Source organism: Sinohyriopsis cumingii, chromosome 7 (assembly GCF_028554795.1).
Source record: "Sinohyriopsis cumingii isolate HCF-2022 chromosome 7, ASM2855479v2, whole genome shotgun sequence".
Taxonomy (NCBI): Eukaryota; Metazoa; Mollusca; class Bivalvia; order Unionida; family Unionidae; genus Sinohyriopsis; species Sinohyriopsis cumingii.
In genome coordinates, this window is record NC_142967.1 from 96,784,528 (window position 1) to 96,808,950 (window position 24,423).

A 24,423-nucleotide genomic window follows, 5' to 3' on the forward strand; every position below is an offset into this window, starting at 1 on the left:
TTAGAAATATTTACTCAAGCACTTGTTGCTCCGTAATTAGTTTTGATATTGGCATTCATCCTTGTTGAATACTAGTATTAGGACAGAATTTTTAAGTAAAAGTAATAAGATTGAAATTTTCTCCAAATTGTATTTAAAATAACTTTTTATTAAATTATATTGAAAGTAATTTTCTACTAAAGTACATTGAGATTAAATTCATTTTTTTCAGTATTACAATTATATACTATTTAATAAAGATTTGAGTAAAAAGACAAACTCTCTTGCACCATACACTTCGCTTGTATCGTAAAGTCAGCAAAAGCTACACTCGGTAAGTTGTATAGGTCGCTGAACTAACGAATTCCAAAAATTCCCCCTGACTGGGTAAATAAGCTGATGTGGCAAAATTGTCTGTCTAATGACGTACATAGTCCCAGACGGTAATCTGTAAGAAACTATGAAGCCTCACTTTGAGATTCTGGCGCAACTCAAAAACTAGACGTATGACCATATTTGGCTGCGTCGTAATAAACTGTGTATAAAAAAGCGAGGAGATTTGTTTGACGAATTAGTTCGTTCGTCGGAATCTCTAAGGGGCTTGTATCGTTGCAGAATCCCGTACCTCCGCTTGCCATATTCCCCCGGATGTAACCGTAACTACACCATCATGAGTGACACCTCTTTTAAGAGAGCTTGAACTTCTTCGTCTCTCTCTTTTTTCTGGTCACAGGAAACAGCATTACTAAGAGTTTATGAAAAAACCTATTTTCATAAAAGTAGCACTACATTCACTTCCTTGAGTCTGTCTAGAGTTTCCTTTCATATTGGCAAATTTATGATGTCCTAATTTTCACGATTTTGAAGATATTTGGTCTATACCTGTGGCCCTTCTTCCACCAATAATGTAAATCATTTCTGAAACTGAAATAATGTTTTCAGGATTTAAATAAAAAGTTCTCAATTTAGTTGGAATTTATTCCTGAGAACTCTGATACTGTAGTTATATTTAAGGCTGCACAAATAGTTAGCAACATTACATGCAACATTAACACTGATATGCTAAATACATGTATCTAACTAATTTTCCTTCACAGGTTTCAGTTTTTTATTTTTCATTAAAATGATTCTGTCATACAGTGATTTGATTTTCACAAGAATGGTTCTAGTGGTACGTGTTTATTTTTTGTTGATACTAGAGTCACATGCTTGGAATTTATACTGTGTGTGGAATAGTTACCTTCACGTACACTTCACACTCTAAGTGTCAGGAAATAAATTATTTATTACCTAATTTATCAAAAGTCTGTGCATCAGAGGATGTCAGTACTGGTAGAAAACAAATGTCGCCGTGTTTATTTTTATAGCTCCTTTCGCGTCCATTTCGATGATATATTTGACGAGTCCTATCCCAGGACACCAGGAGTTGATTGACAGAGTGAATAACTCACCCAACAAACATTAATCAGACAACCGAAAAGTAACTGAACCATTTTAACATGACCTCAATGATGCTGATTTTCAATTATTAGTAACTATCATATTTAGGGCAAGATCACACATTGTGGTTGTTATCTGCTGATTCAAGACTCAATTGACGAACAAGACTCCCCAATTGTCATACCAAGAAACAAGCACACACCCAAGTTCAGGTTAACTGTTTAAAGTTTCTTCCCTAATTTAATGGTTAAGGAAATTATTTTCGTTCAATTGTTCCACATGCTTATTTGCAATGACGTTATTTGGACGGCATATGTACTATAGAAATAGTATATATTTAAGTGATTACACTGTTTACCTCCCATGTATGTTTCTCAATGGCATGAAATGACAATAGGTACATAGAACAATTTGCATCGGTGGATTTTATAAAGATATTTACTGCCGTTTGATCATAAATAATACATCTACATTTTTACTGCCTGTGTGAAAAGGCTCGCATTAACGTATGTAAAACATTGTCCATACTTTCGTCTCCTAAGACTTTTATGTTCTTTGTCTCTTATTTTGCAAGAGTTTTGTTTATGCTAATAAGTTATGTTATGCCATATACAGGATATGTTATCTATCATTTCTTTTTATGCTTCAAATTCGACTTAAGAGTGTTCCATTGCACGCGACATGTCTTCAAAACCTTGATCAGTTCTATCATATTCCTTTTGTGAAAGACTTTCATTATCTTGCTCATTTATAGTTCCATTCATTTTCTATGACATGGTTATAGTAGTTATGGTTGTCCAGTATATAATCCCTTATAAGTCGCGTCAAAATACAAACAACAAAGATCCTGATCTGCCGTTGAATAATGCGTCTACAGATCATGATCTGTGTTGTTTGTTCTACTAAATACTCTTTACAAACTGCAAAGACGCAGATTTGACGGCGCATAATGCAGTTTGCAGTGGGGCTCGTTTCCTAAGGGAGCACATATGGTAAGTCATATATGGATACTCTAAGATGACAAATAGGTTGAGTTATTCCTGTAATAATGCCATAGTTGGAGAAAGCCTCATCCAATATATTCCCATTTTTATGTCTACCACATCTAAAGATCAACAACGATTGTACCATTTCTAAAATCTATTTGAATACATAACATATCAACGGTACACGCTCTTTCGTTTTTAAAATTAATTTTTGCCTGTCTGTTTTGGAAGTCCATCCACTGAAATTTGCTTAAATTTTCAAAGATATATTTTTATTTTATTTTATACGTTTACATTACACGTAATTAGTTGTGTGTGTGTGTGTGTGTGTGTGTGTGTGTGTGTGTGTTACATGCATTTTTGTGGATAAGACAACCGAAAAACACATTTCATGATTCATTCATGGTTGTGTCCTCTTGATTTTTTCCCCGTGGTTGTTCAGTGACTAACTACATGAAAAGTGGTTCCAGATGTCTGTGTATGAACCATTTCATGAAATAGAAGTGCATATTTCACACCGACCATATGATAGACACCTTAGACTAATTATAACAAAACGACGATTGTTTATTTCCAATTATTATAATGTCGCTATCGTAATGCATGGCGATAAATTACTATCGCGAATTTATGGGCGATGCCAAAGTCATGTCGAAATCAGTCTCTGTTGAAATGTTTCCTAATGTTACAGAATATGTAGATTATTAAATTAACATAAGTCAGTTTAAAAGGCAATGGTAGATCGTGGTCATCTTTTCTACCTAGGGTGAATTTCATGAAACAAGATCAGTTAGTACATCAGAAAAAGGCGAACCAGGAGGGTACACCATTGACTAAAACTGCGTTGTTTACACGTATAAGTAAGGATCCTCAAGTTGAGCAGGCTTTTGTGTGGATGAATAATGGCTCCTAGACAAGCCCTCTTTATTAGTGTAAATTCGTCGCATCGTGTTACAGGACCATTACTGCCTGGGGACAAATAAATAAAAGTGTATATTAGGTACTTCTCTAATAGTGGAAATGGACATTGTGGTATTTTCTGGCCTAATTTTTCAAATTCGAGCTCAGGGTATGAACAAGCTTCGTTCTTCTTGAATGGGATAATGCTTATTTATTGAGCAGTACTGAAAGTAAGTGACAATGTCTTACAAGAACATATTCTAGACCTAATTTATGAAATATTGTTGGGGCTTGGTACGGTAATATCGCATCTAGCGATCGATTTCGATAAATAAAGTCTATTCTGTGTGTCACTTTACCTTTGCCATGTAGTGGGTGACTATGGGGACATTGGAAATCAACATGTTATGATAGACAATCCACCCTTATAGAATGACAAAAAGTGATTTGCAGTCTCGGGATTAATGTCTGATACAAAATATTGTCACCACTCTATTGTAAAGTATAAGAGTACTGGGAAAGTCAGCCTTCTCCAGTCTTCAAGATCATCTATGTCACATCCATCCTGTGGAAGGAAAAAAAACAAAAAACATCTGGACCGAAATGACGGACCCTGAGATAAGAAGGCATTTATACAAATGGTTGGAGCCAAATTATATATGCGGTTTAAGATACAAATTATGGCAATCACTACAAATTTAGATAGCATCATAACATACGGAAGCAAAATATCATAGAATCTAACATTATTTTTTGTTTTCATGCGAAAATGGATGAGATCTGAACCAGTTATCTATTCAGAGATGATAGAAAGAAGCAGACATTCACAATCCATTTTAGCCATATTGTAATTATTTTCCCTATACGCAGGAAAATCTAGATTATTCCTCTTTTTCATCTCACTTATCAATGATATCCGGATATTCATCATTGTTCTGGACCATCCCACTTCTGAAAGGATAAACATCTATACATTTGGGACCACGCGATCATTTGCTAAAGGTAGGCATACTTGAGGTATCAAGCAGAAGAAATAACATCTAGATCTATTGTTCCAGGAGGAACAAACAATTTTATGATTTAGGAGAGAGGAAAGGTATCCATTGAACTGGCATACAGAAGAGATTCGTTGTTCCAGGAATCCCCTTCCTCCGGCGTTCTAGGAGAAAGAAAGACATATATAAATATTATTAGGGAAAATAAAAGACGTCAGGTGTTCTATGGGATATGAAATAAATCGAATATTATGGAAGACAGAGAAAATCAGATCCGGTATTCTATTAGATAGAAAAAGATATCCACTCTTCTGACAGACAGGAGAGACAACGATGTTTCTTTGAGACAAATATAGTGTTGTTGGCTACAGAAAAAGCACTCAGACCAGGTAAAGATGAAAGACCCTTTATTTTACTTTCAGTGATATTCCCAGTTCGTTTCTACGCAAGACAGTGTTGGGAAGATATGAAAGCAACCATATTTTGCTGGTTTATGACGCAGGTAGCTGAATTAAAAATGTTCCATTGCTGCCTTAATTTGATTAGTGTCAAAATTCAAGGACTGTCTTATTTTGTATTGATTATGTGATAACAAGTTACTACAAAAAAGAAAGTCGTCTGCGTATCTATAGAAAGTTTAGAATCAGTAGTACATTTTTTCAAGCACATCGACATTGTGACATTATTTGAAATACTGGCTGCTAATTGAACCTGCGTTACATCTAAAGGCACGAGCAGGGGCAGTTGGTTCCAATAGTGACACTATCCATACAAATAATATTTCGTGCCAAAAGTATTAAGAAACTCTTATTAAATGACATTTAAATTGGAATCCAGCAAAAATATTATCTGTGATTTGTAATTAGCAAAGTTTGAAATTTACATTCTTTTAGACTGTTAATTACTTGAAGGAACAAATCAATACTTCAACTTTGTGAGCTGTTTGATTGTTGGTGCAAAAGAAGTCTTGCTGATACTAGATTAAACAGTAATATCTTCGTTCCTCTAAGAACGATTTGAATGGCATTATTCCTTCCTCCAAATTATTTCGGTCTTACTTTCAAGAAAAAGACTGAACAGTCTCTCAGGTTTGAGAATATTCGGGGAAAATTTGCCAGACTTATATGATTATTTCACGGAATGAATAGGATATGTGACCGTGACCGCTTCCCCTTACAGGAATTAAATTCTTTGCTCAAAATGTCAAAAATGAATCGATTCGGAGGAGCAGTTGTTTGCTAACGGATCAATATTATACGGTAGTTTTGTTTCAAATAGTTCTGTGTTGCTCTCGTATCCAACTACAGTTTGAACTAACGATATACTTCAAACATCGTACAAAATCTTGCTTTTCCTCGACCATTGCTATTTTGGAAATTATAAGGGGAAGCATGTCTAAAGAAGACCAGGGTATGTTACGTTCCCTAGCTATGTACCCGGATTCGTTGTCGAGGAGAAAAACTGTCAGAATTACTGTACCAGAGATCCAGTTCTATGTCAAAGAGGTAAGACTATGGATTGTCCTTAGTTCCATCATTAACAAACTGTCATGGTAATTTTGTTTTCTTATTTTGCAATAACTGACGTAGATATGAATTGGAAATATAAGAAGTACATTTGAAATTATTGTAGCGAATTTATAGTTTCTACACAAATGTCTCCCGGCCTCTTGCTTCAACTTGTATGCCTTTTTGTCTTCATCTCTTTCTTTTAGTATTATTTATGATCGTTGGAGCTCTTTAAAACCTCCGCGCCTCTGTGTGTGTGTGTGTGTGTGTGAGAGAGAGAGAGAGAGAGAGAGAATTTTCTACGGCATACAAATAATTACTCACTGGTGTTACTGATAAAGTGTAACATAATCTCACACGTGCGCTCGCGTATAAATGATTTGTTGTGTCAGTTTTAGTATGACATTTCAGTCTATATGTGAACGTTATATTATGCAGTACTATAGTGTATATTACAGCATACATCGTGCTATTTAAACCAGACCCCCAGGACACTCGCACGCTGTTGTCCTCATTGGAAAAACGGTCATTATTGGACCATTCAGAACTGTGTAGGCAAGTGAAGCATAAATCAGAACATAACATTAGCATATTTCTTAGAATCACAATTTTATTTTGACGTCTTATTTTGTATCTCCTCTTTTTGGGGGTTTCCATTGTAGTGTTACAGAAATGTGATTAAATGACTACACAAATGACGATAGTTCTGTGCAACTAGTTTCGCATTTACTGTATCCTTCTTCAGGCACAAAAATGTTTTTGAAAGAATATGATGTGTGTGTGTGTGTGTGTGTGTGTGTGTGTGTATCAGGATCGAAAATATACACGAGTTTCTAATGAAACCTGAATCAGTAAAATAATGAAATAAAGTTTTTGAGAGCTTCAGTTCTCCTCTAAAGATCAATCGCATCGTAACCGGAGAAACAAAATTAGCAGGAAGTTTTGGCAAACATCTAGGACCCAAGCCTGCTAATATCAAATGCTATCACTGCAAAACCACTGAAGACCTGCCACATGTATTCAATAGCTGCTCAAAATATCAGGTAGCTAGAAAGGAATTTCAAAAAGCCCCCCAAAATTGGAATCCCTACCACTTACCTAGAATTTCTTAAAAATAACAGCCCCAACATAAATCTGACCTACCAAAACATATTTAAATTCCTAGACACATCCAAGCTAAAAGAAAAAATATAAAACACCCTAAAAACTTAAACAAACCGACCTCACTTAAAAATAAATTTCCACGAGCAGATGGGCACCCTTGACATGTCCTGGGGGACCTGAGTACTCAGCAAGGATGTCCCTCGAGCTCAAAAATAACAACCTGTAAAACAGACATAACCCACCCAAATACTCTCTAAAACCAGATTAATATACATAAACAGACAGCCGCTTTTGATACGTACCTAGGGACCTGAATACTCAGCAAAGGTTCCCGTCTTCTTAAATCCCAATATATATCCTTAAAAATCAACAAAAATAATATTTTTACAAAATAAGAAAAAATAAAAAATAAAAATATTTTCTCTGCTCTCTACCTAGCCCTAACATGAAATACAGCCAATATAATACTGCGGCCTACTTCAGTGATACAGACCATACTAACAGTAAAGCAGCACAGAGTTTTCCTTCTAATCCAACCTAGCTCATCTTTATAACAATTTCGGACAAAAGAACTAAAACTCAAAATTCGTGCAAGTACATCCATTTAGACCAGTAAACTGGGATGAGCGGACTCCTGCCTGCAGAAGGTCGCCTGCCTTCCTGGTCACTTCCTCCCTTGCCTCAGTCGGACACAAATAAGCGTGCAACGCGCGCATGAAACACCTAACATGAATAAAAGCAAAAATAAATGAATAACGAGTGGTACTATGGTGTCAGAATCCTTACACAATTCTATCAAGAGGTCTACAAGAACTACCCAGTCCAGCAGCTAGTAGAAGCAGCTAACTACATTTCTACGCTACACAGCTACCATTTCCAAACGCCTGTGGGATGCGGCACTAATTCCTTCCCCCAGGAACATTTAGCATCCCGCTGTGCGGGAATAAACCCGTCGCATGTGTTCTTTTGGGCGCACGCGACGTAAATCCAAGTAATCAATCAATCAATTTAATATTTCAACACATTTTAATGCCAATAATCACTCTTTACTCGATTTTTCTTTCATGCCAATATATACTGTACACGGAGAAATGAATAGACTCATAAAAGAAACTTAGTGGATTCATAGGTTAGAGACTTTGTATCATAATGCCCTTAATACCAATGCATTATATAAAATTGTATAAAATACTAAAATTTATATGTTGCATATCCTTTATAAAAAAAGTATAATTGTATGTATGACTGGTTTGTCTCTATTTTATTATTTTACTCATTATAGCGTTAGGTATTCATAATATTGCATTCACGCAGTCAATGTAGCAAGTCATCCAAAGGTAAACCAGTATTTGATTTATTTTCCACTATTTTTGCTCTGTCGTTTTCACATTAAAAAACACACACACATACACACATATTGTTGCTATTATCATTTTTTAAACAAACAACTCCACTTTTACTTTTGTTTGCTGGATTTAGTTTATTCCAGCATGTTGACGATAAATACCGAGTGTACTCCACTTTCCAACACCTACTGTTTATCGTCAAGATCATTTATTAACATGCGCCTATAAATCGTTACAATAATCTAAGTTTTACAAAAGTGTAACGTTTTCAAGAGCCTAATTGTTACAAAAACTTTACGTTACAAGAATCTAAGTTTTACAACAGTATTACGTTAAGAGAATCTAAGTGTTACAACAGTCTTAGGTAAAGCTGCTGTTGTTGTAGGGTTTAAAGCCATTTTTCAACACATGATACATGGCGGCCAGTATTAATGGTGAAGGAAGAACCAAGGAAAACCCCGGAAAGATCCACCGACCCACGAGAAGCTACTGGCAAGCTTTCTCACATTCCCACATTGGCTGAATCCGAGATTCGAACCGACGCAGACAGAGGTGAGATGGCAGTGATCCGTAACGGAGAGCGCTTTAGACCACTAGGCCACTCGGGGCCCCATTCTTATGTAAAAGGAATTTAATTGTCACAACAATGTTGCATTACAATAATTTAATTGACGCAACAGTGTTACATTACAAGAATCACTTTCTTAACAATTGAAATCATAGAAAAGTAATTAAATACTACAGGCCTGACGTAGCGTATGTCAAGCCAATTACAGAACAAAGTTAGGATATAATGAAATGACAGAACTTTACAAAAACATCACTTCATTGACGCATTAGATTATTCGCGGTAGGTTGATTGTATATTGGCAGATTCATTCAAAAAGAATCACTATTAATCTTTGCATCAGACAGAGAATTTGCAAAGCTTTGAAATAAAGCCTGCTATCTTAAATATGTTTACGTATTGGATAAACCATACAGATTACACAAGTACCTGTCATGACACACCTATAACATCATCTCTGCATGTATGTTGTGTAAACCTTGAACATCCAGCTATTAATCGCTTTTCAAGAAAACACACTGATCTTGAGTAAGGAAAAGACAGCAGCTTATGATAACGAAACATGCGCAGGAAGAAATGCATACAAGGTCAGCGGAATGTGTACAGTTTTGAAAAGGATTTCATTGTCAGAATTAGCAAGCGAAATTCTGTTGGCAAAGCTTGTGAATACAGCCGCAAAAGCAGATATTAACAAAATCTTGCTTGTAATGAATCCTTCTGCTGTCTGAAAAAGGCAATGAAATAGGTTTATTGCAAACTTCTATAGAATAAAACAGACATCAGATTTCAAAACAACTAAAAGTAATACTGTTAATTGACACGACAGGTACCTGAAAATAAGATAGAACTGATACAGGCAACCATTTGGGTAAAACTCTCTCTCTCTCTCTCTCTCTCTCTCTCTGATAAATCAAAGTTCTGAACGGTATCGAATGGTAGAGTTATTCCGCAGGATGTCATGTAACTACTGTTTATCATATGCAAGGTCTTAGAAGAAAGAACAAAGACAATTATTGAAACTCATAGCAAATAATAAGATTTTTCATGTGCTTTAATTTTAGTACATATACATCAAGTCTAATGTTTTTGTTAAATTCAGAGGACATAACATTAATTAATATTTGAAACTGCCCAAACAGAACACAAAAATACTTTTCATTGCAAACACTATACAATCCACGTGGGACATGGTGATCAACAACTGATATAAAAGAGCTTGTGACATTAATTTTCTTTTTGTAGTGTTGAATTATTGTCTGTTTTTGAACTTGAATGCCTTTATTCAATTCATAACGAACGTTTATATTAATTGAAATTGAAAACGAAAAGGAGAGACTGCACAAGTTTTAACATGCAAAGATGTTTAAGCAGTTTATGTGCGTTTCTTCTCCTAGTATCGGAATTTGATCATGCAGAACGGTTCATCCTTTTGGGTACCAGCGTGCAGTCATTTAATCATGGAGCGTGTCCATGCTGAATACGGGTACGGCGAATAAAATAATGTCTTTCAAATAATAGCAAAATGCTATTTATTTTCAATTCAATATTTCCATAGAAATCACAATAATATAATTTTCCAACACGCCGTGAGCTATCTAAAATATTCATTTTAAACTATAGATTGGGATATTACAAAGCGGTCGGCTCCCCTCCCCACCGTCCATCGTCTTATAAGAACTATTTTACAGATATGTTCCCAAATGTGTTGAGAATGTATGAGATTTTTGTGTCAGAATTTCCTTTGACATCCACCAAATGTTATTTTTCAACTTGCCTTTATATATAAAAAGAAAACAGTGAAGGTTTTTGTTTTCTTTATTTTATTTATTGTTGTATTATTTCACAGTCGGATGTCAAAAAGAAAGACTTACATGCACGTAGGTATCATTTATGAGCATATTTTTCTGGCAGTTTTAATATATATATATATATATATATATATATATATATATATATATATATATATATATATATATATATATATATATATATATATATATATATATATATATATACTTTGTTCCTAAACATTTTAACGAATATTAATTTGTAAAACGTTTAAAGTTTCTGTACCATTACGATCACCTTTATTTTTATATCTAAGTATTTTATTACTGATTATTGGTTATTGATACCTAGCGTTCTCATTTGGCTGCTCCACCTTACAAACACCATTATGACACTTACTGGGAGACTGAGTGTTTAATACAGCGCAATATAAATGGCTGCTCAATTTTATTCTTAAAAATGGATTTAAATTTCAAAGACCACTGTCTTTAATTGTTGAAATCTTAAGCATAAAACAGTATTAATTGACAAACCTGGCCAATTATCAAGGTTGCAAAATAAAAATGTAGATATGTAACATGTTTAATTTACGCATTAGATGGTGTACTCATTTACTTTATTCATATGTATTTGATTACAAATTGGCATATAAAGGCTTAAAAGTATAATTAATTAATCTTTGCCCCAGACAGGTAATGTGCAAGGCATTTGTTATAGAAAAAAAAAAAAAACAATCGCCCTTTTATTATTAAAGGAAAAATGTCTTGATTGGATCATACATGCAAAATACGTAAGCACCTGTCATGGCACACCTGTAAAACCATTTCTTCGTGTAATCTATGTATACGTGAGACGCCAATTAATGCAAGATATTAGTTTTGTTTTTAGAATATGGCATTGATCTTGAGTACTGAAATGACACAACATGCACAAGAAGAAATTAAATAGTAAAGTAGCTCTCTGTAACACGTAAACGATCTGAAATATATTTCTACTTACGTGATCCGTGGGCAATATTTTTTTTTTTTTTGCATTTTAGAAAAAGGTTTGTGATCGTTTTTGTGCATTAGCTGCTGCATATTTGGTCGACTCACGCGTACTATAATGTCTTCGATTGTACTGAAATCTAAGTATACAATTTGCTAACAAACCATCTGCAGTGTAATAAAGACAACGAAATCGACGTTATCCAAACCTACAAAGAACACGACACAATCTCACTGCCGTGTAACAAAAACAACCAAATCGATATTATCCAAACTTACATAGAACACGACTCAGTCTCACTGCCGTATAATAAAAACAACGAAATGAATTTTATCCAAACCTGAAGAGTGCACGAATGATATCAATTAGATAGAAACAGTGCTTTAGTTTTTGACTCACAGAGTAGAAAGAGGGTTTTAATTAGCTACAAACTGAAATACTTGTGTCGTAAACAAGATAAACTAGTGTTATGTAATAAGCAATGCACTACTACCAGCTAGTGACATATTAGAACTTAATCAAAACTGTTGACGATAACTTTTATCAGAATGGTGTAATTCAAGCTGACGTTAGTCATAACATTAAATACATTCTCATTTTGAAGTAAAAATAGTTGATGATCACCTTGCATGGCATGACTGTCCTTGGCGTTATGTGTACTGTACAAGTGCACCTTTTGCATTAACACTCCATGGAATCGTATGCGATCGCTATACATGTCAGCGAGTGGACGGAGGATTTAAGGAGGTAGCACGTGCACCTAAGGTATGAACATCTTCAAGACTAGATATTTCTCGATAATCTCCATGATTAAATCAGTCTGAGATTTTCTTTGAAGGTGTTTGGATAAGTTGGACATTAGTACACACTATTTGATTCTGATTTTTTTTTTATGAATGTCACAAAAGTAACATTTCATTGATTTCACGCAATAAATGGATACCACACCCCTAAAAATCTTCGCGAGAGAGTATTTCAAATAACATTATCACTGATTTAGTTTAAGATATCTATTGTAGCTCATTCTGCAAAACATGAACATGTTGTATGCACTTAAATCCCATAAAGTCAAGACAATTATATTTATATCCTCCAAATTGATAATAACTAATATGTGTCTCGTTTGGCTCACACGTCCAGCAGCTGACATCGACACTAACGATATTTTATTCAGTTTGCGACAAAAACTCGAGTGTGGCGAAAATATGGCTGCCATCTTTATCTTGCATATGATGGGGGTTCCTTAATTTCGAGATAGCAGATGCCAAGCCTGATCCTTTAATAAATATCGAGGTTTCATTTAAATTTCTACACCTTTTCTCGGACTGTCATCAGTGTGTCATAGGGAGGAAAAACGTATCTTGCAGCTGGGCACTAAAAACTTTAGAGTTTTGGATTTTTAAAATTGTCTTTTGTCAGTGATGCTGTTGACATTGTCAGCGAAGAGATCGGTCAGTCGTCTGCTCGAAATGGGGAGAAAAGCAACTAATTTCACCCCAAACCCGACGTTTGGCTCCATTTTGTAGCGACATAAAATAGGCAAAACACAAAAACACAACAAAGCAATAAATTGACCACATATTTATAGCATTGTCATCAACAAAATTGGCTGCATACGTTTAGAGGCATCTCTGTTAAACAGTAATTATAATAAACATTAACCAGATTTTCATATACTTCGGCAAGTGTTAGTACATTCAAAAAGACAGTACGAGATCACTCAATGACAGTGTATACTAAAATAGTACGATTCTTATGACATGGATATCAACGAATAAATTCAAATTACCGCAGTCATTTTGAGTCTACATACTTTTCTGGCTAAATAGTTAACAGCTCGTGTGATTTTTTTTTGTGGAATGTATATAACGCTTGTAAATTTGTTTCTGGTTATGTATATGATAGTACGAGCAAACTAGAGGATTAAATCAAAATTCAAATTACTTCTATTATTTGGTTACTGGAATATTTAAAGCACACTTCTAAGTTTCAAATTATTGCGTCTAATGTAAGCTATTGTAACAGTTCGAGCAAACTCGGAACAGAGACAGCAGATGACCAAAGGTCAACGATACTGTTGATGTTCGTCAACTCTTGTCCTGAAAGGACGTTGCAGCATAGCGTCAAACTTATGTTAGTTCACACGTCAATGCAATTTCTTCGAGGGACAACAGCAGGTGAGATATGTGCATAGCAATGCACAAAGAAAAAGAAATTTCCAGAAATTGTAAACAGATTTTGCCGAATTATTGTAAACTGAGCTAGTACAATGCTCTACATCTTGAAATGGTACTGTAAATTTAGCAGAGTATAGATTTGCATATGTATGCACGTCAAATACATAATGTAAACCCTTTTTCGTACCAGCCTTCTTGATGTCAGTATTGATCTAGTCATCTTGCTGTCAGCATTGGTCTAGCCTATCGACATTGATTTAGCCATATTGCTGCCAGTATTGATCTAGCCTATCGACATCGATTTAGCCATCTTGCTGTCAGTATTGATATAGCCTATCGACATCGATTTAGCCAGCTTGCTGTCAGTATTGATCTAGCCTATCGACATTGATTTAGCCAGCTTCCTGTCAGTATTGATCTATCATATCGACATTGATTTAGCCATCTTGCTGTCAGTATTGATCTAGCCTATCGACATTGATTTAGCCATCTTGCTGCCAGTATTGATCTAGCCTATCGACATCGATTTAGCCATCTTGCTGTCAGTATTGATATAGCCTATCGACATCGATTTAGCCATCTTGCTGTCAGTATTGATATAGCCTATCGACATTGATTTAGCCAGCTTCCTGTCAGTATTGATCTAGCCTATCGACATTGATTTAGCCATCTTGTTGTCAGTATTGATCTAGCCTATCGACATTGATTTAGCCAGCTTCCTGTCAGTATTGATCTAGCCTATCGACATTGATTTAGCCATCTTGCTGTCAGTATTGATCTAGCCTATCGACATCGATTTAGCCATCTTGCTGTCAGTATTGATCTAGCCTATCGACATCGATTTAGCCATCTTGCTGTCAGTATTGATCTAGCCTATCGACATTGATTTAGCCATCTTGCTGCCAGTATTGATCTAGCCTATCGACATCGATTTAGCCAGCTTGCTGTCAGTATTGATCTAGCCTATCGACATTGATTTAGCCAGCTTGCTGTCAGTATTGATCTATCATATCGACATCGATTTAGCCATCTTGCTGTCAGTATTGATCTAGCCTATCGACATTGATTTAGCCAGCTTGCTGTCAGTATTGATCTAGCCTATCGACATTGATTTAGCCATCTTGTTGTCAGTATTGATCTAGCCTATCGACATTGATTTAGCCAGCTTCCTGTCAGTATTGATCTATCATATCGACATTGATTTAGCCATCTTGCTGTCAGTATTGATCTAGCCTATCGACATCGATTTAGCCATCTTGCTGTCAGTATTGATCTAGCCTATCGACATTGATTTAGCCATCTTGCTGTCAGTATTGATCTAGCCTATCGACATCGATTTAGCCATCTTGCTGTCAGTATTGATCTAGTCTATCGACATCGATTTAGCCAGCTTGCTGTCAGTATTGATCTAGTCTATCGACATCGATTTAGCCATCTTGCTGTCAGTATTGATCTAGTATATCGACATCGATTTAGCCAGCTTGCTGTCAGTATTGATCTAGCCTATCGACATCGATTTAGCCAGCTTCCTGTCAGTATTGATCTAGTCTATCGACATCGATTTAGCCAGCTTGCTGTCAGTATTGATCTAGTCTATCGACATTGATTTAGCCAGCTTCCTGTCAGTATTGATCTATCATATCGACATTGATTTAGCCATCTTGCTGTCAGTATTGATCTAGCCTATCGACATCGATTTAGCCATCTTGCTGTCAGTATTGATCTAGCCTATCGACATTGATTTAGCCATCTTGCTGTCAGTATTGATCTAGCCTATCGACATCGATTTAGCCATCTTGCTGTCAGTATTGATCTAGCCTATCGACATCGATTTAGCCATCTTGCTGTCAGTATTGATCTAGCCTATCGACATCGATTTAGCCAGCTTGCTGTCAGTATTGATCTAGTCTATCGACATTGATTTAGCCATCTTGCTGTCAGTATTGATCTAGTCTATCGACATTGATTTAGCCAGCTTCCTGTCAGTATTGATCTATCATATCGACATTGATTTAACCATCTTGCTGTCAGTATTGATCTAGCCTATCGACATTGATTTAGCCAACTTGCTGTCAGTATTGATCTAGCCTATCGACATCGATTTAGCCAGCTTGCTGTCAGTATTGATCTAGCCTATCGACATTGATTTAGCCAGCTTGCTGTCAGTATTGATCTAGCCTATCGACATCGATTTAGCCATCTTGCTGTCAGTATTGATCTAGCCTATCGACATTGATTTAGCCATCTTGCTGTCAGTATTGATCTAGCCTATCGACATCGATTTAGCCAGCTTGCTGTCAGTATTGATCTAGCCTATCGACATTGATTTAGCCAGCTTGCTGTCAGTATTGATCTAGCCTATCGACATTGATTTAGCCAGCTTGCTGTCAGTATTGATCTAGCCTATCGACATTGATTTAGCCATCTTGCTGTCAGTATTGATCTAGCCTATCGACATCGATTTAGCCATCTTGCTGTCAGTATTGATCTAGCCTATCGACATCGATTTAGCCAGCTTGCTGTCAGTATTGATCTAGCCTATCGACATTGATTTAGCCAGCTTGCTGTCAGTATTGATCTAGCCTATCGACATCGATTTAGCCATCTTGCTGTCAGTATTGATCTAGCCTATCGACATTGATTTAGCCAGCTTGCTGTCAGTATTGATCTATCATATCGACATCGATTTAGCCATCTTGCTGTCAGTATTGATCTAGCCTATCGACATTGATTTAGCCAGCTTGCTGTCAGTATTGATCTAGCCTATCGACATCGATTTAGCCATCTTGCTGTCAGTATTGATCTAGCCTATCGACATCGATTTAGCCATCTTGCTGTCAGTATTGATCTAGCCTATCGACATCGATTTAGCCATCTTGCTGTCAGTATTGATCTAGCCTATCGACATCGATTTAGCCATCTTGCTGTCAGTATTGATCTAGCCTATCGACATCGAATATAATCTGAAAATCCGCGTATTTTCTGAAGTAAGGCATGCATTCGTTTGTGATGTTGTGCAACAATAATCAACATTTGTATTCTTTTGTATCCAATCCAAACCCGAAAGTAATTACACACTATCTATTGATACCAAGATGATTTGCTTTTCTGTCGAAAGCATTTAATATTTGAAAATGACGTTGAATTTATCACAAAATATCTTTGTGCCGTAATTTATGCTGCATAAATAAAATTAAATTCTTGTATTCTGTGCCGTGCTCTGCGTGTATGCTTCGTACACTTGTCCTTCTGGGACAGTTTGTTGTCCTGTGCGGTATGGTGACAACGTGGTTTCAGATCAAGAGTTGTTGAACAAAAGCATCTTTGTTCTAGTTCACCCACTGTGTGACCTCATATTCGTGGTAAGAGCTCGAATAAATGTTAAATTTATAAGTTTGCTCTAAATGTTCCAGGACCCATACAATAAATGATAACAATTTTAAATTTACAAGCGTTTTTTGAAATGTTCCCATACTCCTTACGGTGACGACACGTGAGGGTGCGGCAATTTGAATCTTGCCAAATGATAGTCTGGTTTGAGCTGGTATATCCTGTCTGGTTTGATCTGGTAAATCGTGTTGTGTGTTCTTACTGTTGTGCATACAACCATAACAAATGAGCAAGTTTTCTCACGCTGTCATGCACATAGCCATAGCATTTAGGGAGATACAAATAATAGCGCGTATTTTTCGGTTTTTGGCAGATCATTTAGTATTTTATGTATGGTGCTACAAGATCATACTGTTTTCAAATGTATACATCTTTTACTGTCATTTTCTATCTACCAATTTTACTTCAACTCCAGAAAATTTTTATTAAAAATTAGGTGTGATGATTTGAGAGAGAGAGAGAGAGAGAGAGAGAGAGAGAGAGAGAGAATTGCTTAACTAATTGGTCAAACATTGATTGAGCTATACCAAAGGCTCAAGTTCCGGCTTCTTAGGTCAATATATGGTATGGACTAACTTCACCATTAAAATGTCAATACATTTCTCCGTACTGAACACGAAGGCGCACGTACCATTCTGGATCAATTTAGACACTTCCTGCCTCATTCCAGAACAAAAGTCGTTGATCAATCAAAAATAACACTTGTCGCCCACTTGTTTATGAAATAATTATCAGTTAAAAATGTTTCTTATTGTAATATTTTACTCTGCTGGTGATATACTAATCGTTGTAAATCCTTGTCTGTATAATATGATCACTGTTACATATGGACCAGTTTTATTTACGTATTTAAAAAACAAACAAACAAAACAACAAAAACTAATTGATTTTTCTTAACGCTAAACAAGTATTAAATTATTCGCAAGCAATAATTAACATTCGTTGATTCCGGTTTTGTTATGGTACATATTCCAGGCCTGCAGGCTTTGGTAAAGTTTTACCCAATTGGTTAAAAATAACTGTCCTTATTTTCTGCGAGACTTATTGCAGATATGAACAAAATACCATGCACACTGAAAGAAGCAGATTTGTAGGACTTAACATGGACTGACTGAGAAAGACTTTTTCTATGTTCTCTTCTCTACTTTATACATATAATATCATTATTAAATCTTATATCACAAATGTGCATAGCCTTTGGAGTGAAAAGTGAGACAGCAATGACTTTGTGGTCACTTTAGGCCCATGATTTTAATACTGGTTGGTAATGTCATTATTCATTAGTTATTCAATGAGTGCCCGTTCATGATTTCTAATCTTTTTGGAGGAAAGGGTCTTCTTCTCTTATTAAAGGCACCAACATGCCATATGAAGTACTGGTATATGCGAGAACATTGTTACACTTTCCAATAGCATGGGCTTACTTTGTAAATTATTTCAAAAATGCATAAAGTAAACTCGAGACCTCCGACCGATCTTAAGGTTTCTACAAAATCACTTGTTGCAAAATACCATACTGATATAGACAGTACCAAGTAACACAGGAACTGCTTTTAAGAATAGATTTTATGTATCATTTTTGGGTACTTACTGACTTTTGGTTGTTTACCTGATATAAGATATGTTGTCAGTAACTAGCGTCACTCGTAAAACCTTTGCTTTAGATAAAAGAGTTTTGAAATAGAGCACCTCCTTTGACAGATACAAGTTTGAAGGATCAATCATTCACGATATCAAGTATTGCTACAATTTAATATGTAATCGTTGTTGCCCTCGTGAACTGTGGAAATAATGACAACTGAAATATACAACATGTTATATATACATATATGTTAATGGTAACTGATATCTCCGTTAATCAACCTTACTTTATATCCCGTCGGCATTGTTTCAGTATTCAAGATGGCCGCTATGTTGAGTTGGGAAAAAAAAGCAGCATCACCACAGAAAAAGTACCCTTAATGTACCTATACATCATCTATATTTTATTTTGTGACCTTTTGACATAAAGACTTGTCTGCAGTGTTTGTGTGTTGGGTATTGACTGGTACCGTCTCTGAATTAGAAAAATTCGGATAAGTTTCCCAGGTGTAGAGGGTGGATTTTCAGATCGTCCAAAGTTGGGTGAGATAGGGGTTCTACTGATGCACATGTGCACTGTCATCTGGTAATAGCCAGGGCTTGTCTGGATATACACGTTTCCATAGGTGTCAATATACTTGTCACTGTTTATGTTACCGTCCACGAAGGCCTGACTGCCTATACCATCTAAGGTTAATACAACCTTAAACCATCAACTTCAGCTATCTCTTCCTGGACAAGACTTAAATATTTTTTTCTGTGTCGGGGGTGGGGGTGGGTGGGTGGGGGTAGAACAAGAACAAGACGTAAAAACGATTCAAGCAAAGCAATTCTTTAAATTCGCTGTCTGGTTTACAGAATCCTTCTAGCTATCTTACATAGCGTAGGATGACCTTTCAACACTACACTGCAGTAGCTTGCCTACAGACAGTCATGAAAATGTTGTTGTTGTTTTCTTGCAAAATAGTTCGTCAGATGCCCTCAGATGATCTTCCATTCCTATGCTGTACGAAATACAGTAAAAAAAAAAACAAGGATAGACGGTTGCCATCTTTGTTTTCTCTAAAAGTCATCAGACTGTAAAAACAATAATCAACCATTCGAAAATCTCGCCTACATTTTACCAGTGGGGTCATTCCAGATCACTACAATTTAATTATGCATGCTATTCAGAAGACAATTTATCGAAATTTAATATATAAGAGTGAATACGAAACATATTCTGTGAAAGAGATAGTGGGATGGAAGTTTACGGTGTGTATAGCTCGTGACATAACTGAATACAATTCTTGGCTCTTTTGTCGCTCTGGAACATACAAAATGTTTGGTTATTTTCCTTTTGTATATGTTAATGCTTTCCGTCCATAAATGTTCTTCTTGTCAGAGAATAAAATCTGGCAATGACAAAATGATTATCGTACAGTTTTGTATTACAGTTATTATCGCACGTTAGAATTAGAATTATGCAGATTGAAGCTATAAAAGAAGCATGAAATGTAGTGTTCAGGACACGAAATGTCTTTCTACAATTATATTTCTAACTTCTGTATATATAGTCGATCGTAACATTTATTTTGATCCATTGCCGAGTTTTCGATTAATTGGGACAGTCCTACAGACGATACAAATTTCAAAAAAGTCCTTATGCTAAAAACAGACGCACCCCAATGTAGCGTCTGCAGTATTTTGGTGATGGAAACAATACCTGCCTTGTTTTTAAATGGGTCATATAACGGGACTTGCTCCCACAAACTTGATTAAAATATCTACAGTATGTACAGACTTGAAGCTAAATTAACGCAGAAACTATTGTTTTAATTTGTGTTAAATTTGTAGGCGGTGCTATTTTGAAATTTGCGATTATTATACCAAGCAAAGTACAAAGGGTTTAAAATTTTAAAAAGTTCTTTTGAATCGGCGAGCTTTTGCAACTGACTATATCTAGTTTTCGCCTTGTGTCGGATTGACATACGAGAGAGATGTGGTTCATTCATTGATGAATACCTGATCATACATATGTTTAAAAATATGCTTTTCTTTTTAAAACGTTCAAAACTATTTTCCCAAATGACTGAAGCTGATGGTTCTCTACCTCGTGGAATGTTAACATGAATCTAGAAGAAGTTGGAAATAGCGTTGCAACAATAGGACAACACATACTAGGAATGTAGATTTTTTTTTTTATCATATCATCAACCCAAATCGCGAAACACAGGATAAGCATGGAAACTACACGTTTCAACCTGCTATTAAATACCTAGATGGGATTTGTGGATTTATTTAATTTTGTCAAAAATTATCAACCCCTTTTCGAAACTAATTTTACAAATAAAACATTAAGACTAATTTTTACCTGTCAACACAATCTAATTAATTCAAATTAATAATTTGTACAGAAGAACATAGAAAAGTGCACATAATATGTAACAAGGCAAGAAACGAGCTGGGGGGGGGGGCATTCAAAATCAGGCCGCGGGTTGGACAACACTGATACATCTTATAAACAGAGATATATCATACAGTTTATAAGATATCTTTTAAGTTATATAAGATATATTACACGCCAATCATGATACCTATGTCTTTTCAGTTTTTTGCTGCGGCCCTCGGCTTCAAGAAAAACATTTTTCAGTGGCTCATGGTGTCAAAAAGGTTGGACAGCACTGAGATATATCATTTATTTTCTATGATACCTTACATAGGTTATGAGTTATCATATAAACTATATCGTATATCTACGAACTTTACATAGCTAGCGAATAAGGGTGTAATGACGTACAATAAAAAGACAGTGGCATAACGACCGTTTAAGCCACTACCGCAACTGCAGGGGATGAATGAGAAGGTCCATCTAACAACATTTTTATGTGAGGGTGCCCCATAATTAAGCCCCCCCCCCCCCCGAAAATAATTCTGTTGGCGTCCGTGCTTGCAACGCCACTAGCTAAGGAGCATTACAGTGTGACGAAACAATATGTAGATACATAACGTCGGAAATCTGACTGAATTATGACCTAGACAGAGTTTGCATCACGCTTCATTTTTTAAAAATAAAATATTTGCATTTATCTTTTTAGATAAAGGAATGTCAGGAGATGTGCTCAAAACTGAAGCTTGACAGGCCAATTTCATACAGTGTTCCCAATACACCATTTCCGTTACTGCGCAATCGAACGATGCTGCTTAGCAGTGAGACACGTTTACCAGCTTATGGGACATCAAAATTTCGGCCGATTTCTCTTCGATCTGCACCTGTGCTGGCATGGGAAGACTCTGAAATTCACGTGGAACTGGGTAACCATGAGTATGATAATAGTTCAGCCAGTGATAGGACAATAAGTGACCATGGTCAACATAGTGACGTATACCACAATGACCACGTTACAACAAATCATACCCAGAAAAGGAATAAAATGGACCCGTTGCGACTGAGTGAATATCTTAAAGAACACGGATTTGGCTATCCCGTGTTATTGACATCTTCACACAAACAGAGAAGAATGTCTACAGTGCTACCACCTGGTGTTAGGGCCCGAAAATTGCCTTCTAATCCTTCCAAAAGAGAGAAAATAAAGGGTAGAGCAAGGCTGGACCAGGAAATAGCTAATATGAGAGCAATGGCTTTTTGTGAGCAGCAGACCCCAAAGGTGTTCCGTACGGCATCGGCTAACATGGAGAACAGGGACGTGCAGTTTGTAGAAGACGAGATGCGTGAGCAGATGCACACTGAGGAAATGATAGAGGATGACACAGGAAGTGTTACAATGATGCCCGTCAGAAAAGATGAACTTTTTAAAAGAATTGATACGTGGTTGGACGGTGTTTCTGATGCCTTTAGAACAAATACTTCAAAAGAAAATATACAAAAGCAGGGGTGAACTTTAAAGTCAATGTATGATGTGGCCTCGTTAGGAGCGCTAAAAAAAGCCATGCCTAAAACTGATGTGCTCATATATTTTTCTGAAAGTTAAACATTTTTATATTAAAGTTCTTTGATATAAATTGCAACATTAAGCTCTCGTGGGAGTTTTTTTTCTCCCGCAGCTAGTCTTAGCTACATGTCACATATAGCAAATGGAAAAAGGTTGTTCAGGTAACTGTTGTTCAAGTCCTCTATCTAGAAAGATTATTTTCACCATAATGCTCAATCCAAAAATGAAAACATATAGATATGAAATGTTGGAGTAAATCTAGGCTTTCGAAATATAACAGTTTAAGAGTGGAGCTGGAATTTAAACAACACACTGAAAGTCCCATTGTTCTAATCTTTCATTTACATGATTTAGATTCAATGCTTGAAGCATTCAACTCTCGCTTAACTTTCGTGCTTTGAGGTTTAAGTCTGCGTTTCATGCTAGACAAACCTGGAAAATACGGGGTCAAGCCACTATAGTAATTTTACTGATACTAAAAAAGTGACTTTAAGTAAGCAATGACTGCATTATTAACTTGTTTTACTAGAAAAAGAGTCGAAGGAGGTTGGTGTACTTTTTTTTGAATTAACCTAAAACGTTTGGAATTGTAGAATACATCATGTTGTTTCTTTTCCCTATCAACTTTCACTTCCATGGACCATGAGCCGGCCGCACTAAATTCAGTTCCCGATGGAACACTGATTTTAAAAGATGTTGCATTTCTTTTGAAGACGTATACATTTTCTAAATTTTAGAGTCAGCTAGGAAAAGCCTAGAAATCAAACATGAAGATGACAATGAGCAAAACCGAATAACACGAAAGATGTAGATTGTATTTTATTAATTGGTTTAAATATAAACTCCTAAAAGTATCAACACCCTATCATATGTAGTACCCAAATATACAAGGTCAAACATGAACATTAAAGTATATTCCCTTACTCTTTGACTCGTGTAGTTGATTAGTTTTGTGTAAAAGTTTTTTACCAATCAGTGTAGTGAGATACATTATATTATGTGTGATATTGCATTCAGCGAACACCTTGAAAATACCGATTCTTTTAAATATAAACAAATTCGCGTCTAAATAAGGTAAGGAAAATTAAATAAAATAAGGAAAAATGATTAACCCAAAACTCAGGCAAACCCTGTAAAAAATATTAAAAATATTAACGATATCAAAATATTTTCAACATTTGAACATAAACGTTTTCCTGGATGTCGATCAGAAAAGATTTTATCCTCAAGGTTTCCTATGACGTTCCCGCGTAATAAGAAAACCAAACATGAATAATTATGTTAGGTTCTAGTTTATCTATCATGGTGATGGACGAACAAACGAAGACTCAGGCTACAGAATTTTCAGATGAACGAAGCAGCGATAACAACATGTTCCAGAAGACTACAGTTGGGGCAGTGTTGGACTTGATCCAGACATAATACCAGAACCATTTTCAACGTACGGTAAGCATATTTTTGGAGACAATAATACCACTGACTCACGAGAAGCTACTGGCAAGCTTTCTCACATGCTCACATTAGCCGAATCCGAAACTCGAACCCATGCAGACAGAGCTGAGATGGCAGTAATCCGTAACGGAGAGCGCTTTAGACCACTCGGCCACTCGGGGCCCTCGACTCTGAGCAATAATTAAAATATCCGCATCAAGCAATCATCACGAAACATTTTGTATAATAACATTATATATTTAAAAAAATATTGTAAAACATAAACTTGTATTTTTAAAACCTTTCTGGCA

General features: G+C 35.9%; 1 protein-coding gene across 7 annotated transcripts in view; it reads left to right on the plus strand.

Moving 5' to 3' along the window:
- Positions 1–23,604, plus strand: part of LOC149795765 (uncharacterized) — a 95,167-nt gene extending 71,563 nt beyond the window's left edge. For 5 of the 7 annotated variants that reach the window (XM_089965679.1, XM_089965682.1, XM_089965680.1 and 2 more), the window contains exon 2: positions 21,827–23,604. In XM_089965679.1, the coding sequence (XP_089821805.1) occupies positions 21,827–22,627 (801 nt within the window). In that variant the 3' untranslated portion in view covers positions 22,628–23,604. The other 2 variants (XM_089965683.1, XM_089965678.1) reach the window with 2 other exon arrangements.
- The last annotated feature ends 819 nt before the right edge of the window (positions 23,605–24,423 follow it).